At 39.7% G+C, this 18,130-nt stretch overlaps 1 protein-coding gene across 1 annotated transcript in view; it reads left to right on the top strand.

Moving 5' to 3' along the window:
* The window catches only part of LOC129485335 (N-acetylated-alpha-linked acidic dipeptidase 2-like), a 56,392-nt gene extending 44,660 nt beyond the window's left edge, over positions 1-11,732 (top strand). The window contains exons 5-9 of the mRNA XM_055284676.2: positions 5,832-6,018; positions 7,506-7,607; positions 8,987-9,112; positions 10,807-10,993; positions 11,237-11,732. Of these exons, the coding sequence (XP_055140651.2) occupies positions 5,832-6,018; positions 7,506-7,607; positions 8,987-9,112; positions 10,807-10,993; positions 11,237-11,289 (655 nt within the window). The 3' untranslated portion in view covers positions 11,290-11,732. The remainder of the gene's footprint in view (positions 1-5,831; positions 6,019-7,505; positions 7,608-8,986; positions 9,113-10,806; positions 10,994-11,236) is intronic.
* The last annotated feature ends 6,398 nt before the right edge of the window (positions 11,733-18,130 follow it).

Below are 18,130 nucleotides of genomic sequence, written 5' to 3'. Positions count from 1 at the left end.
ATTTTGTCAAGTGCTTTTTCTGGATCAATTAATGTGATCATATGATTTTTCTTTTTTAGCTGGTTGGTAGGGTAATTCCTTTATTTCTTTACTAATTTGGGAGGAGGTCAAATTTAATCCAGAGCTATGTTATAGTTTTCTCCACGAATGCGAAATTGTCTATTTGTCCCATTAATTTGGTCAGTTTTTGCTCTATGTATTCTGAGGCTCATTCATTAGGCATATACACATGGATGTTATGTCTTCAAAACAGAATGACCTTTTATTTTTATGAAATGTGCTTAGTTATCTTTAGTAATAATCTTTTAAGTCTATTTTATTTCATATGAATGGAGCCATGTCAGCCTTCTAATACTTATGTTTATATAGGATGTCTTCTTCCATCTACTTACTTTTAACTATCACTTTCATTAGAAATAAAGTGTACCCTCTATAGAGAGAACACAGTTGTCATTTGCTGTTTTACTCATTTTTGTAATCTTAATTTAAGTATGCCTTCTGTGGGCTGCATATAATAGATATTTGCTTTTTTATCCACTCTGGTAACCTCTGCCTTGTGGGTATTTAGTCCATTAACATATAATATAGTTATTGATTGATATAATTAAACTTAAGTCTGCCACTTTATGGTTTGTTTTCTGTTTTCTTTCTGTACCTTTACTCATTTTCTGACTTTTGGATAGTGGGGAAAATATACGAAATTTTATTTTGTTTCAATTTATCTTTTGGCTATACCTCTTTGGCTATACTTTTTAGTGGATACTCTAAAAGTTATATAATACATCTATAATGTTTCACTGTATTCTTAAATTTACTACTGTGTCACTTAATATGTAATGGAGAAACTCACATTTCTGTATATCCATTTACTCTCTCCCCCACCATCCTTTATAAAGTAGCTGTCATATGTATCATACATACATGAAATATAAACCTCAAAAAATAATGCTATATTAATGTTATATTTTTTCTTTGAACGTGTATATGTATTGTAAACCAGTTAAAGTTAAAATTAGTATTTCATGTTTCTTAGATATTTATCATTTTTGATGCTTTTCATTGGTTTCTGAAGATTTAGGTTGCCCTGTGCTATTTCTGTTGAGTCTGAATAACTTCCTTAAGTATTTCCTGTAATGTGGAGTCTGATGGTGACAAATTCTTAGTTTTTCTTCATCCATAAAATTCTTTACTTCAACTTTATTCTCCAAACATATTTTTCCTGGATATAGAATTCTGGGTTGACTCCGCTAATACACATGAAGTTTTTAGAACTTTAAATGTTTCACTGTCTTCTAGCTGCTATGTTATCTGATGAGAAGTTTACAGTCATTAAATCATGTAACATGTATCATTTTTGTCTTTGATTTTTGGCAGTTTTACTATGTGTCTAGGCATAGTTTTCTTTAAATTTAGCCTGTTTAGGCTCTCTGAGCCTCTTGACAATGGAAATTTATGTCTTCCATTTATTTGGAAAGGTCTTGTTTACTATTTCCTAAAATATCTTTCTGCACCATTCTTTCTCTTCTTTTCTTCTGATACTCCAGTTAAACCCTACAGACAGATATACCGAGTGAAGTACATACACACTACAGTTAACAATCCCTGACTTATGATGGTTTGATTTAGAATTTTTCAACTTTATGATGGATTTACCAGGATATTAAATGCATTTTCAATTTAGTAATATTTTTGACTTTCAATGGGTTTATAGGGACACAACCTCACCATAAGTTGAGTAGTATATCTATTTTCTACCCATCTGTGCTGTTGAGATCACAAGGTTCCATGTTATTGTCTATGGATGAACTCGAGTGAGCTATTGTAATGAGGAATAAATCAGCTATAATGTTCTTATTAAATTTCAGCTTATGTATTATCAAGGCACATCAGATATCAAGAGGTTAGTTCAAAATGTCTGTTGCGAGGTGCTTTTTTGATGAAACAGGAAAAGAAGGAGTAGGAATGAACATCACTTGAAGAGAGACTCAGTCTATATATAGCTCATGCAATGGAGTAGAATGGCAGAGGTTTTTTTTTTCTTCTTCTTCTTCTTCTTTTTTGACAGTCTTGCCCTGTTGCCTAGACTGGAGTGCAGTGGCACAATCTCAGCTCACTGCAACCTCCACCTCCCAGGTTGAAGCAATTCTCCTGCCTCAGCCTCCTGAGTAGCTGTGATTACAGGCTCCCACCACCACACCTGGCTAGTTTTTGTACTTTTAGTAGAGACGGGGTTTGCAATGTTGACCAGGCTGGTCTCAGGTGATCCGCCCACCTCGGCCTCCCAAATGCTGGGATTACAGGCATGAGCCACCGTGCCCAGCCATGAATGTCTTATCAAGTGAGACAGAGTGCTCACATTTAAATTTGCTTAACTTAAAAGGCCAGGTAAGATGTTAACACTATTGAAGTATTTGCACTGTATCATCAAGTGTCCAGAAGAAAGCTCCTAGAAAATGACGTGAGGTATCAGAACTAAATTATGGTGATGCTCTTGATTAAACATTAACATTTTCTATTTATATTATTAGTATTATGCTTTAGTGTATAATATGCATAAGTTGATAAACAATCTTTGAATGGTTTTCGTGATGATTAAATATCTTGTTGGTGTTGATTTTCCTTTCTTTTGCATCCAACCACATACAAATATTACACACCAAGAATGATGACAAGAACAGGGATAGAGGGAAATACACCATATTAGGGGCCCCCAACTTTAATGAATGAAGAGGCATGACTCAAAGTTTTGTAGATGACAGTACATACCTAGAAGGTGTAGTGGGTGGTGACTTTTGTTGTAAGCTTCAAAAAAGCTGTTAGTTTGGAAAGAAGAAAAAAGAGATATATTTGAAACAGCCAGTGGAGAGTAAGGCCTCCTAGCTGAACTTTAGCCATGAGATATATGGGGTCATGGAAAACAAAACAGCCTGCAGCTGAGCAGGGTCCTCAGAGGAAACCAGTTAAGACAAGGAGGTTGGCTGGGCACGTTGGCTCACGCCTGTAATCCCTGCACTTTGGGAGGCCAAGGACAGTGGATCACCTGAGGTCAGGAATTCAAAACTAGCCTGTCCAACATAATGAAACCCCACCTCTACTAAAAATACAAAAAATTAGCTGGGCATTGTGGCATGCACCTGTAATCCCAGCTACTCGGGAGGCTGAGGCAGGAGAATCGCTTGAACCTGGGAGGCGGAGGTTGCAGTAAGCCAAGATTGTATCACTGCACTCCAGCCTGGGCAACAAGAGCAAAACTCCATCAAAAAAACGAAAAAAAAAAACAGAAAAGAAAGACAAGGAGGTCAAGGAAACATTCAGAGAAGGTGCTGAAGAGATAAGCGAATTGTTGATTGCAGAGCTAAAGGGTAAATGAACACAGCAGAAGAGTTTAGAAGGCAAAGGAGGGCTTGAAGATTGAGTTAAAGGGCTTAAATGTGGGAACAATTGTATTTCTCCCAGCCACTTTCTTATTAACAGAGCCTCAACTGTGAGTGTTCTCCCTCTCTCAGGAGGGTATGTGTTCAGTAAAGGTTACCTTCCTCCCAGCCCAGGAATCTCTTGATTAGCCCATAAGCCAATCATTATCCTCCCTCTGGCAATGATTGATTTGAGAAGGGGTAAATGACCCTATTTTGCCTAATGAGATGGGAGAAAAACTTAGCTAAGATCTTCTACAAAAATGTTCCTTTGTTAAACACAAAAGAAGGAATAGTTGTTCCAGTTTGTACTTGTTTCTCCTGAAGTTACTGGGTGAATATGTATGCCTGGAGCTGTAATGCCCACCTTGAGACCATACGGAGAAACCCTGATATAAAATAAAGGATGTTATACCTTCCTACTCTTTTTCTGTACTTCTCTATTTCATTTCAGGGAGTTCTTGAAAAGATGGGAGGCAAAAAATTCATGGCTAATCCTCCCTCCTAATTTAAGGAAATACATATATTTTTTTCTAATTGCAAGAATCATATCTGCTCTATGTAGAAACAAAAATAATGAATTGTATAAAGTAGAAATTAAATATCTCTAGCCGTTTTGCCTTTTTATTCCTATACATATAAAATAACTTCTGTCTGAACGCATTTGTACTTTTAAAAAATAAATATGGTAAGAAATTAAACATCTGATACCTGCAGTTTTCATTTTCTGATATAGAGAAGGACACCTTCTCAGAGAAGATGATGCTTGAAGAGTCCTTATGGATGATTATAGTTTGCAGATGAGAAAAGAGAGTGATTAGAAGTGGTGATAGAGGAAGATTCAGGTAGATGGGACAATATTTTTGGCTGAGATAAGACATTGTGCAAAGGCTAAAAGATAGTAAAGATCATAATCATTTTATGAGAAAAATAAGTATACTCAGTGACAGAGAGTAGAGGAGTTTATAAGAGAGTGATGTGGAATTAATCTGAAAAGACAGAAGAGAGAATCTAACCTAAAAGTGCTTTAGGTGCCTTGTTGGGGTGTGAACTTTCTAATGCAGGGTACAGTGAGTTGTAGAAGAATTTTAAGCACATGGGTAATAACAGCAGATGAATTATTTAGAAACATCATTATTTCTCAGGATCAGATAACTACAATTTTGGATTCCAGTTCCAGCATTTGTTAGCTGTAAAATTATGAGTAGATTATTCAGCCACTCTGTCAGTGTCCTCATTTGCCAAATGGGGATGATGGAAGAAAGATTGTGATGATTAAATGAGAAAACACATGTGAAAGTGAATGTAGAGTGCTTGTCATACAACAGGTTTTCAATACATGTTAATTTCCTTTTACTGCTGTATATTTTGTGGCTGTTGTCTGGTTAACAAAAAAAAATTTAAAGGGTTTATTTTTGTTCTACTGATGATGGGTGACTTTAATTTTTTTTTTTTTTTTTTTTTTTTTTGTGACATAGTCTCACTCCGTCACCCAGGCTGGAGTGCATTGGCATGATCTCGGCTCACTGCAACCTCCACCTCCCAGATTCAAGCAATTCTCCTGCCTCAGTCTCCCAACTAGCTTGGATTACAAGCGCTTGCCATGATGCCTGGCTAATTTTTTTGTATTTTTGGTAGAGACAGGGTTTCACCATGTTGGCCGGGCTGGTCTCAAACTCCTGACCTCAGTTGATCCACCCTCCTCGGCCTTCCAAAGTGCTGGGATTACAGGTGTGAGCCACCATGCCTGGCCAGGGACTTTAAAAATATTATTCAACCCAAGTAAAATAAATCTCACTAAGAACTATGTTTGTGAGGTCACTTAAATGTTACAACCCATTTACATCCAGAACCAAGAGAACACTGCCCAAATTAAATTCAGCAAGCCTGCACTTTTTGGGTAAAAGACAAGAACTAAGCACTAGGGGATATGAAAAATTAAAATGCATGGACTTTGACATCAGTGAGATAAATAAACAACTGCATACATGCTACAATCAACAGTAGAAATACATAAGTTAAACGTGGAAGTGCCCAAGTTGGTCCCCGCGAGATATTAAGATCTAATTTTCTTTCCAAAATGTCTCTGTTCTCTGACAAGCAGCAAAAAGGAACATTATTGGTATAGAAGTATGACATTCTTCCAGGCTGTCTTCTCATATCTGAGTCTTTGCTGATTGTGTCTACCATGGAATGTGTTCTTTTCTGAGGAAGCATAATATGAAAACTGCAGTTGTACACAAATAACTTAAAAATTGGCCTATCTAGAAACTGGTAGCATTAGCTGTGTTTCTTTTATCTATCATATAGGAATGACAACTTAATGCCCGAAGCATAAGTAGTGCATTTAGAATAGTTTTTAGGCACATCGTCTGAGCATAGTCTTTAACACCCTCTTATATTTTATTTTCATTTTAGTTCTTTTACAAAGCTTCCTCATCTGGCAGGAACAGAACAAAATTTCTTGCTTGCCAAGAAAATTCAAACCCAGTGGAAGAAATTTGGACTAGATTCACCCAAGTTGGTTCATTATGATGTCCTCTTATCTTACCCCAATGAGACAAATGCCAGCTATATATCGATTGTGGATGAACATGAAACTGTGGTATGTGAAATTGTTGGTACCTTTTATATTTTGCAATCCAACCGTTTTATGTGGATTGTAATGTAGGGTCAAGTAAAAGTAGAAATTTGTTAATAGTGAATTATTCAGTATCCACTATGTGTTCAACATGGTGTTAAGTCCTGAGGCCAGAATGAGACTAGGACATGGTTCCTTTGCCTAAGTAAGTTGAGGCAGACAATGGAATACTTCAGACTTCAAATTAGTATGGTAAGTGCTATGAAGATTATGATTAGAGTTCATTATTTACAGAGAAAAGTGTCACTCAGCCCAGCCTGGGAGTTAGACAATGTTTCCTGAAGTCTTGACATGTGAGTCATGAAAGGACGTAAGGAGATAACCATGTGACAAAATAGGATAAGAGAATTCTCAACAAAAGACAAAATATTGGCAAAGGATTGGAGGCATATATTAGCTTAGTATTATTGGGAGAATGTAATGATTTTCTGTATTTCAAAAGTGTAAAATACAAAATAGGCCATGATATGAGATAAACCGGTAAATATGTCCTGGGAACAGATCATAGAAGGGCGTATATGCTGTCCTAAGAAGCTTCAACTTCAGTTCATGGGCGCCAATGACAAGTCCTGAGCAGGGGAAGGATGTGGCTAGAGGGGCATTTTAGATAGACAAGGTCCTCTGTAGATTACACCTAGGCTAAGCAATGGGTTAAAGTTGTTGTCTTAAGACAATAGTCCAGGTAAAAGATAATAAAGTTTTAGGATGTTAGTAGGAATGAGGAAGAGGGATGGATTTCAGAAATAGTAAGGAAATGTATTAGCAGGACATGATTAGTGATTGACTTGGGGAAGGAGGGGAAGATAGAGTTGAGGATGACTCCGCGACTGTCTGGTGTGAGTGGCTAATGACTGAAGCTATTAATAGAGGTAGGAAATGCAGATCAAAAGCAGGCCCAGTGTGAGAGATGATAAATTTGAATTTTAACATGTTGAGTTTGGACATCCAGGATGAAATAACCACCAAACATTTAAATATATGAATCTGAAAAGGTAAGTATCATAAGCATATTAGCTACTAGTAAAATTCTGATACTTAATGAAGTCTCGCAGTGAGGGAGTACAGAGGCAAGCAATGGGCTGGGGATGAAACATGGGGAAATATTATTTAAATAAAGATGAAAGAAAAGGAGCCCACCAAGGAAGCTGAATAGGCATAGTCAAAAAAAGAGGATCACCAAAGTGCCACCTTTGAAGCTCTGCTGTTACACTTTATAAGGAAAGTTTTGGTTACCTGAGATTGCATGCATTTATAAAAGTTTCTATTATTAGGAAGACATTAATAATGACAAGGCTCTTTCTCATTGTTGTCAGTGTAATTTATCTATTTAATTATATAACCTAGTTCCAGGATGCTTAATCTGAAGTATATACTTGATGGCAAAATGAATTATATCTTAATAATAATCTGGAATTTTTCTCTCTAACTTGACATATTTTAATTCTTGCTAGATTTTCAAAACATCATACCTCGAACCACCACCAGATGGCTATGAGAATGTTACAGATATTGTGCCACCATATAATGCTTTCTCAGCCCAAGGCATGCCAGAGGTAAAATAAAATACATTTGTAATCCAAGTCTTTAAATGGTTCTTTTGCAATGTAAAACCTGTATAGAGGACTAAAACCAAGGAAATTAGGTGAATCATTCATGCGGGTTCATTGTTTGATATTCAGTACTATGAAAACCTCATCCCTCAAATTAAAAAAAAATTATAATAAAATAAAATAGAAGAGAACACCAGACAGAGAAAAAAGAAACAAAACAAATACATTAAAAACTGACCCTGCTGAAGGAGTTGCCACTGTCTGAAATAACAAACTGCTGAACATGCCTTTCAGTGAGGCAGTAGGTGTTTTTTTGTTAGTTTGTTTTTATATTTGTTTTGTTTTGTTTTTTTGAGACAGTTTTGCTGTTGTCACCCAGGCTGGAGTGCAGTGGTACGGTCTCGGCTCACTGCAACCTCCACCTCCCAGGTTCAAGCAGTTCTCTTGCCTCAGCCTCCCGCTTAGCTAGGACCACAGGTGCATGCCGCCACGTCCTTCTAATTTTGTATTTTTTTTAAGTGGAGACAGGGGTTTCTCTATGTTGGTCAGGCTAGTCTCGAACTCCCGACCTCAGATGATCTGCTTGCCTCGGCCTCCCAAAGTGCTGGGATTACAGACATGAGCCACTGCTTCTGCCCAGCAGTAGGTGTTTTTACAAGCTTCTTTCCATTTTTCATAATTTGAATATTTTATGGATTCATAGATAGGATTTTACAGATCATACCATAGAGGTTCTTAAATTAATGCAATGGTTGGAAATTAAATAAATATAGTTAGGATCTTTAAAATGACATTTATTTACTCTATTCCCTGTGGCTTTTTATACACTGATAATTTCTTCAACACAGGACATACTGTTTAGATATGTCTGGCTGGGTGCGGTGGCTCACACCTGTAATCCCAGCACTTCACTTCTGGAGGTTGAGGCGGGCAGATCTTTGGAGGTCAGGAGTTCAAGACCAGAATGGCCAACATGGTGAAATCCCATCTCTACTGTTAAAAAATACAAAAATTATGTGGGCATGGTGGCACATGTCTGTAATCACAGCTACTCTGGCGGCTGAGGCAGAATCACTTGAACTCAGAAGGTGGAGGAGGTTGCAGTCAGCCGAGGGAGTGCTACTGTACTCCAGCCTGGAGGACAGTGAAATTCCGTCTCCAAAATAATAAACAAATAAATAACTTTTATGCATTATCCTTTTTTAAACCTTTTCAGGATTTTAAAAGATTCTCTAATGACTTCTGCATAATTACCGTGGGTCTGTTTATTATTCCCCAAATAAAGAAACACTTTTGGTGTTGCAGTATTGTGAAGCAAACTTATTTTTTGTTTTTTTTTCTTTAATTTTAGCAGTATTATATATATTTTCTTTTCCCTATAGGGAAATCTTGTATATGTGAACTATGCTCTCACTGAAGACTTTTTCAAACTAGAAAGAGAGATGGGCATCCACTGTACTGGGAAGATTGTTATTGCAAGATATGGAAAAATCTTCAGAGGAAATAAAGTACAGTATTATTTATTTTTCTACAGAGAATGAGAGGATATATATATTCTGTAAATGTAAATGACCAACTTGCTTCTCTGTTTCCAAATTGCTTTCAAACATTTCTTTTCTTTTCTTTTTTTTCCTATTTGCCATGGGTACACAGAAACTCATGTTTCTATGTTTTCTCACATACCTGGACAAGAAAATTATTTCTAATCATTTTTATTACAAAAGTAATATTTGCTTTTAGAAATTTAATTGAAGGAAATTTATATAAAGTAAAAAATGAAAAGTTCCTCTGCATTACCCACTTCATTATTCAGATATAATCAATCTTAATAGCTTTTTTCAAACCTAATTCTGTGAAATATAAATATATCTGTCCCTATATGCCCATTTTACATATATTTATTTATTTACTTTTACATTCTATATTATAAGACTTTATTTTTTTTCATTCAGCCATGACTCATATTCTTCATGTCCACATGTTGAGAGTTATGTAATACATTGGTTAAGAGTATAGAAACCTAGATCCATTATCACTTGGGTTCTGGTCTAGTCTGGCTCCTATTCTTTCTAGATATTTTGCTGTGAGCATGTTACTTAACTTCTCTGTTGCAAAGTTTCCTCATATATAAAATGCGAATGCCGAGGGCACCAATCTCACAGAGTCCTTATTAAATGACTTTCTTTGAAAGCACTTAGGATAGTGGCTGGTACTTAGTAATTTCTATATAACTGCTTATTAATTACCTCACTGTTTTAAATGATGGCATCGTATTTCACAGAATTGACAAGCCATTTATTTAACCATTCTACTACTGACGATGTTTGTCTTATCTTGAATTTGTTACTATTACAAATAATTTCATTGTGAACATCTTTGTCCATATATGCTTCAGAAATTTGTGTGAAGATTATTGTAGTATAGATTCATAGAAATTAAATGGCTAAATAATAGTGTATATTCTTTCAAAATTTTGATAGACATCATCAATTTTCCTTCAAAAAGTTGTGACAGATTGTACTCTTAGTGATATAACAGGGTGTTCTCTAAATATTGGAATGCTTTTTTATGAATCAAGACTGTTATCCATCTTCTGCTGCAATACTTTTGGTGAAGAAGAATTTAGTATCTCACAGGGTGTATTTTCCTATTCTTGGCCAGTTTGGATGTTTAGAAAGATGTTTACAAAAACCCTGTGCTGTTTTTCACAAATATGACTGCTCTGCATACAATTTTAAATCAGTTTAGTTCCTTAAATGTTTGTAGGATGCTTACTCTATGATGTGCAAGATTTCACAGGGCAGTAGTTTAAAATTAAGAAGACATGGTTCATGTTTTCAAAAACACCCTCAGCCTTATAGGAGAGATAGACATTTAAAAGATATGTTAATACATTAAGAGCTATCCTATAATATAGAAAATATAGAACTACAAAGAAGGGACATTAATTCTACAGTTGCAGGTTGTAATAGGAATGTTTCACAGAAGAAATGATAACTCATTTAGAATTCCGTGGAATAATGGAAGTCTGTTAGGTCTAACAGGAGAGAAATTGTGTTCAAAGCCAAGAGAACTGAATGTGTAATTGTATGGTAAAAGGCAGTGTCTAAATATCCTTCCATTATTAAATTAATGTGTTTCTTATATGAATAAGCCAACCATTTGCCATATCTGCATTATGAATTGCACACTGCCCCTGCAGGTTAAAAATGCCATGTTAGCAGTGGCCATAGGAATCATCTTGTACTCAGATCCAGCTGGCTACTTTGCTCCTGAGGTACAGCCATATCCCAAAGGATGGAATCTTCCTGGAACTGCAGCCCAGAGAGGAAATGTGTTAAATTTGAATGGTGCTGGTGACCCACTCACTCCAGGCTATCCAGCAAAAGGTAAGGGATGAGTCTATCAGTCCACCAATTTTGCAAAGATATTCCTTGCCCTTTTAGAAGGAATACAGGCAACCATGTTCACAATAATATTAAACTAAAATTCAGTGCACTTATATCATTTTGGATTACTGCTGCTAGGAATTTTAAAACATTTGCTCTTGTATTATTTTAGTTTTACATTTTCATGAGATGTCGGCATGGGGAGTAAACACTCAGTTCATACTCTTCTTCTTCCTTTATTAGAGTTCGGAAATGCTGATCCTCATACCCAAAGCAATGCTGCTTTTAACAAATGACAACTTAGGTTTGCTGAGTTACCGATGGATTGTATCCTTCTTTATATCATACATTTCTTCTTTAAAAAAATGAGTTTTTGTGTTATTTAAAACATAAAATTGGAAGTTTTACATATGTGAAATGATCTCTACAATCAAAATAGTGAACACACCCATTATCTCAAAAAAGCTTCCTCTCATCTCTTTATATTCTCACCCTCCCAACTCTTCCTTCCCACTTCATCCAATCCCTAGACAACCATTCATCTTGCTTTTTGCTGTCAGCATGATTATTTTGAGACCTGTCCATGTTGGCATCTTTGTCAATAGTTTTTCTTTCTTTTGCTAAGTAGTATTGGCAGGCTTTTCAAAATGCAGGTATCTCTGGAGCTGTTTTGTGGACACCAGGAGCATTACTTGACAAGCCCTGTGTTGGTCCCAGGGTACCCTGTGCACCTGGGTAAGGCTGGAACACATTGGGAACAGGGACCCAACATGCCCACTCTGGAACACCGTGGGACCTGGGGAAATCGCCAACTGTTTGCTGTCCTGCCATTGCTGTTCTACACATCCCTGGAGTGTGTAGAGCATCGGTTACAATGTGGTAGTGTCTGGTCAGGACCAGAAATGTCCATTTTTGACCTGGAAGCAGCAGACACCCAAGGCTTAGGGTAGACGTGGGGGCTCCATACCATTCCCAGTGCTAACTTCCCATGGCGGAAACAGGAAGGAATGTCTGGCAACCCACCAAGGGTCAGATGCTACGTCAGCCCGAGCAGAAGCTGCCTGACACTGGCTGTTCCAATGACAATAGGACATCCTTGGGAAGGTGGAGCCATTTGTGAGAGCTTAGGATGGGTGTCCTGGAAGTGCCACTTAAAGGCGACTGAGGCCTCTCAAAATGCCTGTGTTAGAGCTGCAGCTTTCCACGTGGGCTGCAATGCAGTCACCTGTGGAGCTTTAGGACAGGCCCAAGCTCAGCTCCCTGGGCCAGTGCCTTCAGAACTTCCGCAGCAGGGATAGCCAGCTTGGAAAGCCATGCCTGGGAGACCACGTGACACTGCCTGGCTGGGTCCTGGGCTGACAGAGATGAGCGTGGAGCTCGTGGTGACTTGGTAATGCTGTGAATTATGTACATGTGGCAGGAAGGTTCCACAATGCCAAGGCCCCAAGTCTTGGAAATTCCATGAGGTCTGCATGAGGTTGAACTAAACACCAAGTGCAGTCCTCAAAGGAAAAATAAAAGAAATACCCACATAAGGGACTCTTTGGAACTGAGTCTGGAAGAGAGGGCTGCCTGGTCCACTCCAGGAGAATTTGCCTAAAATAAGTTTGCTTCCCATTGCATTCTCTTTGCTTGTTCTAAACATCACCTCCTCCCATTCCCTTAATTTGCATCATTCTGGGCTCCTTACACATGTTGCAACCTGTTTTTACATTTTAAGGATGTCTGGATTCGATTTACTTAAGAGCATATATGGCTTAATTTTGTGTTTCTGGTAATCATTAATTACATTTCCCCATTTTATCAAATGACACGTTTTCCTCATATCTATTTTGAATATGTTAAAGATTTTTGTATCCAGTTTATCTAAAACTCCTTGATTAAAATGAGTTTAATTCTAGCAATACATACATGCTTATCTCTGCATTGTTTTATAATTTGATGATAAATGTTTGTCCCCAATATATGACTGTATGGATAATACTTTATAAATAGATACAATAAAATATGATATCTCTTTCTCACTTGATCATGTGGCTGAATGAGTCAATCCCTCCATCAAATAGAAATATCTGGCATCACTTAATCTAACTAATAAAAACATCCAGTGTGCACGTGCACCCACAATGAGAAGAAAAGACCAAAGCAAACAGCCAAAAAGGAGAGAATCCCATGATTTCTGTGTAAACTCCTACAGATATCATAAATATTTATTGCTAGAAACAGTATGTTAAATAAAACATCTTCAGGCAAGTGTATTAAAACTGCCTTGGATACAAGGGGCCCTATCACTTGTAAAACTTGGCAAATTGGATAATAATTAAAAATACAAAATTACACAGAAAATGCCCTTTAATAAATTGAGTTTTTTAAAATTGAGACAGAGTTTGGCTCTTGTTGCCAGGCCAGAGTGCAATGGCGTGATCTTGGCTCCCTGACACCTCTGCCTCTGGGTTCAAGCGATTCTCCTGTCTCAGCCTCCCGAGTAGCAGGGATTACAGGCATGTGCCACCATTCTCGGCTAATTTTGTATTTTTAGTAGAGACGGGGTTTCTCCATGTTGGTCAGGCTACTCTCAGACTCCCAACCTCAGGTGATCCGCCAGCCTCGGCCTCCCAAAGTGCTGGGATTAGGGCGTGAGCCACCGTGCCCGGCCTCATAAATTGATTTTTAAACAAATCTTAATTGAGGTTCTCTAAAGGGAGCCTTACAGGCAACATGCCCGCTATGTGTACTGATGGCTAGGGTGGCTGGTGTCAGGCGAATCCATGTGGCTCCCCCAGCCCCTTCCTGGGAGCATCCTAGAAAGACAGCGTGGAAACGCACGTGGCCTGGTGGTCCTGGGAGCGGCCATGGTGCCCAGCCCCGCCGCCTCACCCTGTCCTCAAACCTGGCGTCAAGCACCCGCGGACTCTCACATCCTCTTCTTCCAGGTTGGCGGGCGCTTCTCCTGCACCTTGGCCTGGCGCTTCTTCTCGGCCTCCTCAGCCTCTGGTTTCTCCTCCTTGGCCACCTTGTAAGGCCACTTGGGTATCCGCAGGTGGCCACTGTCCTTGGTGCTGCCCTTCCGCGCCGGCCTCTGGGGCTGGAAGTTGGGCACAGGCGCCTTGCTGAGGCGGACCTGGGACACCACCAAGCTCGGCCGCAAGCTGCTTTGCCGCAGGCGCTGCAGGGGCAGGAGGCTGGCCTTCCGCCAGGCGGGGTAGGCAGAGCCCCAGGACCCCGGCAGCGGGGCAGGTGGGAGGCCGGCTCTTGGGGAGCCCTCCCGGGAGCCCGCTGCCGCTGGGCAGGGCCACTTGTGCTGCTCTGCACCCTCCGCTTCACCCGCCTCCTGTGCCTACCTCTCCACCCCCCGCCGCTCAGCCAGAATTTCCTGAGCCGCCAGGATTTCCTGCACCACCAGCTGCCTCTTCCCCGCGCACAGGGAGCTCTCTGGGCACACGATCTGGCACGCGAGGGCCATGGCGGGGCTGTTAGAGGCTGGTGGTCACCCTGACCATGTGGTCCAGGGCGCCCCGGTCCTCCGGACCACGCACGGAGCGCGGCGTCAGCACAGACAGCTCGCAGTCCCTGAGTCTCTGCAGGCAGTTCTTTGATCCCTTGGGCTTCCGCGCCCTCTCGTGGATCGGAGACAGCTCAAGCTGGTACTTTTCCCCCAACTAATGAAACTGGCAGAGCTTTGACTGTTTTAGCTTGGCAGGAAACCCAAATGAGGAATGCTATCTATCAGAATAGACTGGCCTTGGACTACTTGCTAGCAGCTGAAGGAGGAGTTTGTGGAAAATTTAACTTAACCATTTGCTGCCTACAAATAGATGATCAAGGACAGGTGATTGAAAACATAGTCAGGGACATGACAAAGGTGGCACATGCGCCTGTATAGGTTTGGCACGAGTTTAATCCTGAGTCTTTATTTGGAAAATGGTTTCCAGCTATAGGAGGATTTAAAACCCTCATTGTAGGCGTATTGCTAGTGATAGGAACTTGCTTGCTGCTCCCCTGTGTGTTACCCTTGCTTTTTCAAATGATAAAAAGTTTTGTTGCTACTGTGGTTCATCAGAAAACTTCAGCACACTTGTATTATATGAATCGCTATCGCTCTATCTCACAAAGAGACTCAGAAAGTGAGGATGAGAGTGAGAACTCCCACTAAAAAGTGAAAATTCTCAAAGGGGGGAAATATGGTATGAGATCACCACTTCTCCTATTGTCCTTCCCAGTTTCTCCCCAACCTCCCCTTTTCCCTAGTTTATAAGACAGGAGAAAATGGAGAAAGCAAAATGTTGGAAAGAAACAGAAGATAAATAGCTAGACGACCTTGGCACCACCACCTGGCCGTGGTGGTTGAAATAATAATATTAACCCCTGACCAAAACTACTGGTGTTATCTGTGAATTCCAGACATTGTATGAGAAAGCACTGTAAAACCTTTTGTACTGTTAGCTGATGTATGTAGCCCCCAGTCACATTCCTCACACTTACTTGATCTATTGTGACTTTTTCACATAGACCCCTTAGAGTTGTAAGCCCTTAAAAGGGCTAGGAATTTCTTTTTCGGGGAGCTCGGCTCTTAAGACACGAGTCTGCTGATGCTCCCGGCCAAATAAAAAAACCTCTTACTTCTTTAATCCGGTGTCTGAGGAATTTTGTCTGCGACTCGTCCTGCTACAATAGGACTGAGGAGAGAAGCCATTTCTCTTACTGTCTCCTGTCTCTGAAGAGGAGGAGATAGTAAAAGTTGAAAACAGGAATGAAGTCAGTGGCAAGACCAGCTGGTGCCACTGATGACCAGGCCTGAGGTTAAAAGATTAACCACCCCCCCCCACCAACTCTAACCACATGTGCTCTCAGTCCATCACAACCCTTTCACGTGGAACCCCTTAGAGTTGTAAGCCCTTAAAAGGGCCAGGAACTCTGTCTCCGGGGAAGCTCAGCTCTGAAGATGCGAGTCTGTCGATGCTTCTGACTCATCCTGTTACAGGACAAGGGAACTATTAGGAAAATAATTATAAGAACGTGGTCATGGAAAGTAAGTAGCTCTTCTATAATAGGGGAAGTAGCATCTTGAAGGCCTAATAGAATTGGATGAGCCATTAAGGCATACAAGATCTAACCTATAATTTAACTTTGACAAAGTTATGTAATGATTTTACTAATATCTTATGGAGAAAGTCATAGAGGTTATGGGACTGGCTTGAAACCAGTTTCTGGAGGCGTGATTCCTTCCTTTTTTGTCTGGAGTTTAACGTAGATTTGTTCTTCGAATGTGTGATCCATGTGGTGTACAGCCGTAAATTCTTTCTAAATTAGATGATTATTCAATTGTTAGAACTTTTACTTTTGGAGCAAAGATTTCTCGGATTATAAAGATTGTTAATATAACTGCTGTTATTGAAATAAATGAGCCTACAGATGAGAGAATATTTCACGTGGTGTACGCATCAGGATAATCGGAGTAATGTCGAGGTATACCAGATAGGCCAAGGAAGTGCTGTGGGAAAAAGGTTAGATTTGTACCTATAAATACAATGGTGAAGTTGATTTTAGCATAGGCTTGATTAAGTCTGTAACCTGAAAACAAGGAGAATCAGTGGACAAAGTCTCCTATGATGCCGAATATTGCTCCTTTTGATAGGACCTAGTGGAAATGGGCTACAAAGTAATATGTATCATGTAAGATAATATCTAGTGATGAATTAGCTAGCACAATGCTGGTTAGACCTCCTACTGTGAAAAAGAAAATGAATCCTAGGGCTCAGAGTATTGTGGGTGATCATATGATGTTACCGCCGTGCAGTGTAGCTAATCAGCTAAACACTTTAATGCCAATACAGATAGCAATAATTACAGTGGCAGAGGTGAAACATGCTCGTGTGTTTATGTCTATTCCTACTGTAAATATGTGATGGGCCCATACAATACACTCTAGGAAGCTAATTGATATTATGGCTCATACTATGCCCATATACCCAAAGGGCTCCTTTTTTGTCCAGAGTAATAAGTTATGATATGGGAGATTATCCTGAAGCCTGGTAGGATAAGGATATAGACTTCAGGGTGACCAAAGAATCAGAATAAATGTTGATATAAGAGAGGGCCACCCCTGCCAGCGGGGTCAAAAAAAGTAGTGTTAAGGTTACGGTCAGTTAATAGTATGGTCATGCTGGTGGCTAGGACTGGGAGAGAAAGGAGAGGAAGGACTGCCGTAATGAGAACTCATTAGATGAAGAGGGGTGTTTGATACTGGGATATGGCTGGGGGTTTTATGTTAATAATTGTGGTAATAAAGTGAATGGCCCCTCGAGTAGAAGAAACACCTACCTGCCAAGTGGAGAGAAAAGATAGTAAGATCCACAGAGGCCCCTGCATGTGTCAGGCTTCCTGCTAAAGGGGCATAAACTGTTCAGCCGGTTCCAGCGCCAGCATCTGCTGTTTCAGATGCAAGTAGGAGTAGGAAGGAGGGTGGGAGAAGTCGGTAGCTTATATTATTTATCCGGGGAAATGCCATATCGGGTGCACTATCAGAGGGACTAGTCAGTTGCCGAAGCCTCCAGTTATAATTGGTATAACTATAGAGAATATTATAATGAATGCTTGGGCAGTAGCAATAACATTATGGATCTGATCGTCTCCTAGCAGAGTTCCTGGTTGGCCTAATTCTGCTCGAATTAGAAGGCTTAAGGCAGTGCCCACTATCGCTACTCATGCACCAAATAGTAGATACCATGTTCTGGTATCTTTGTGGTTAGTTGGAAACAATCAACGATTGATTAACATAAGTTGGGCCAGGCGGGGAGGTTGGGGGGGGGCGGGGGTGGCGGTTGTAAAATGGCTGAATAAGTATTAGACTGTAAATCTAAAGACACATGTTTTACCAGCCCTGAGGTGATTTCTCATGTTGAATTGCAAAATCAAAGGAGCAGCTTCAATCCTGTCTGGGCTTCTCCCGCCTTTTTTCCCCCAATGGGAGAAGTAGATTGAAGCCAGTTGATTAAGGCGTTTGGCTGTTAAATAAATTTTGGTGGGTTTGAATTCTACCAGTCTAGTAAGGTCTTAGCTTTGTGTTCAATTGATGCAGAATAGAGTCTTGCAGTCCTTAGGTTTGTTAGAGAAATTAAGTGTAATTTACTTACTAAG

This window comes from Symphalangus syndactylus, chromosome 6 (assembly GCF_028878055.3).
Source record: "Symphalangus syndactylus isolate Jambi chromosome 6, NHGRI_mSymSyn1-v2.1_pri, whole genome shotgun sequence".
NCBI classification, from domain to species: Eukaryota; Metazoa; Chordata; class Mammalia; order Primates; family Hylobatidae; genus Symphalangus; species Symphalangus syndactylus.
This window is presented reverse-complemented; position numbering and strand designations above follow the sequence as displayed.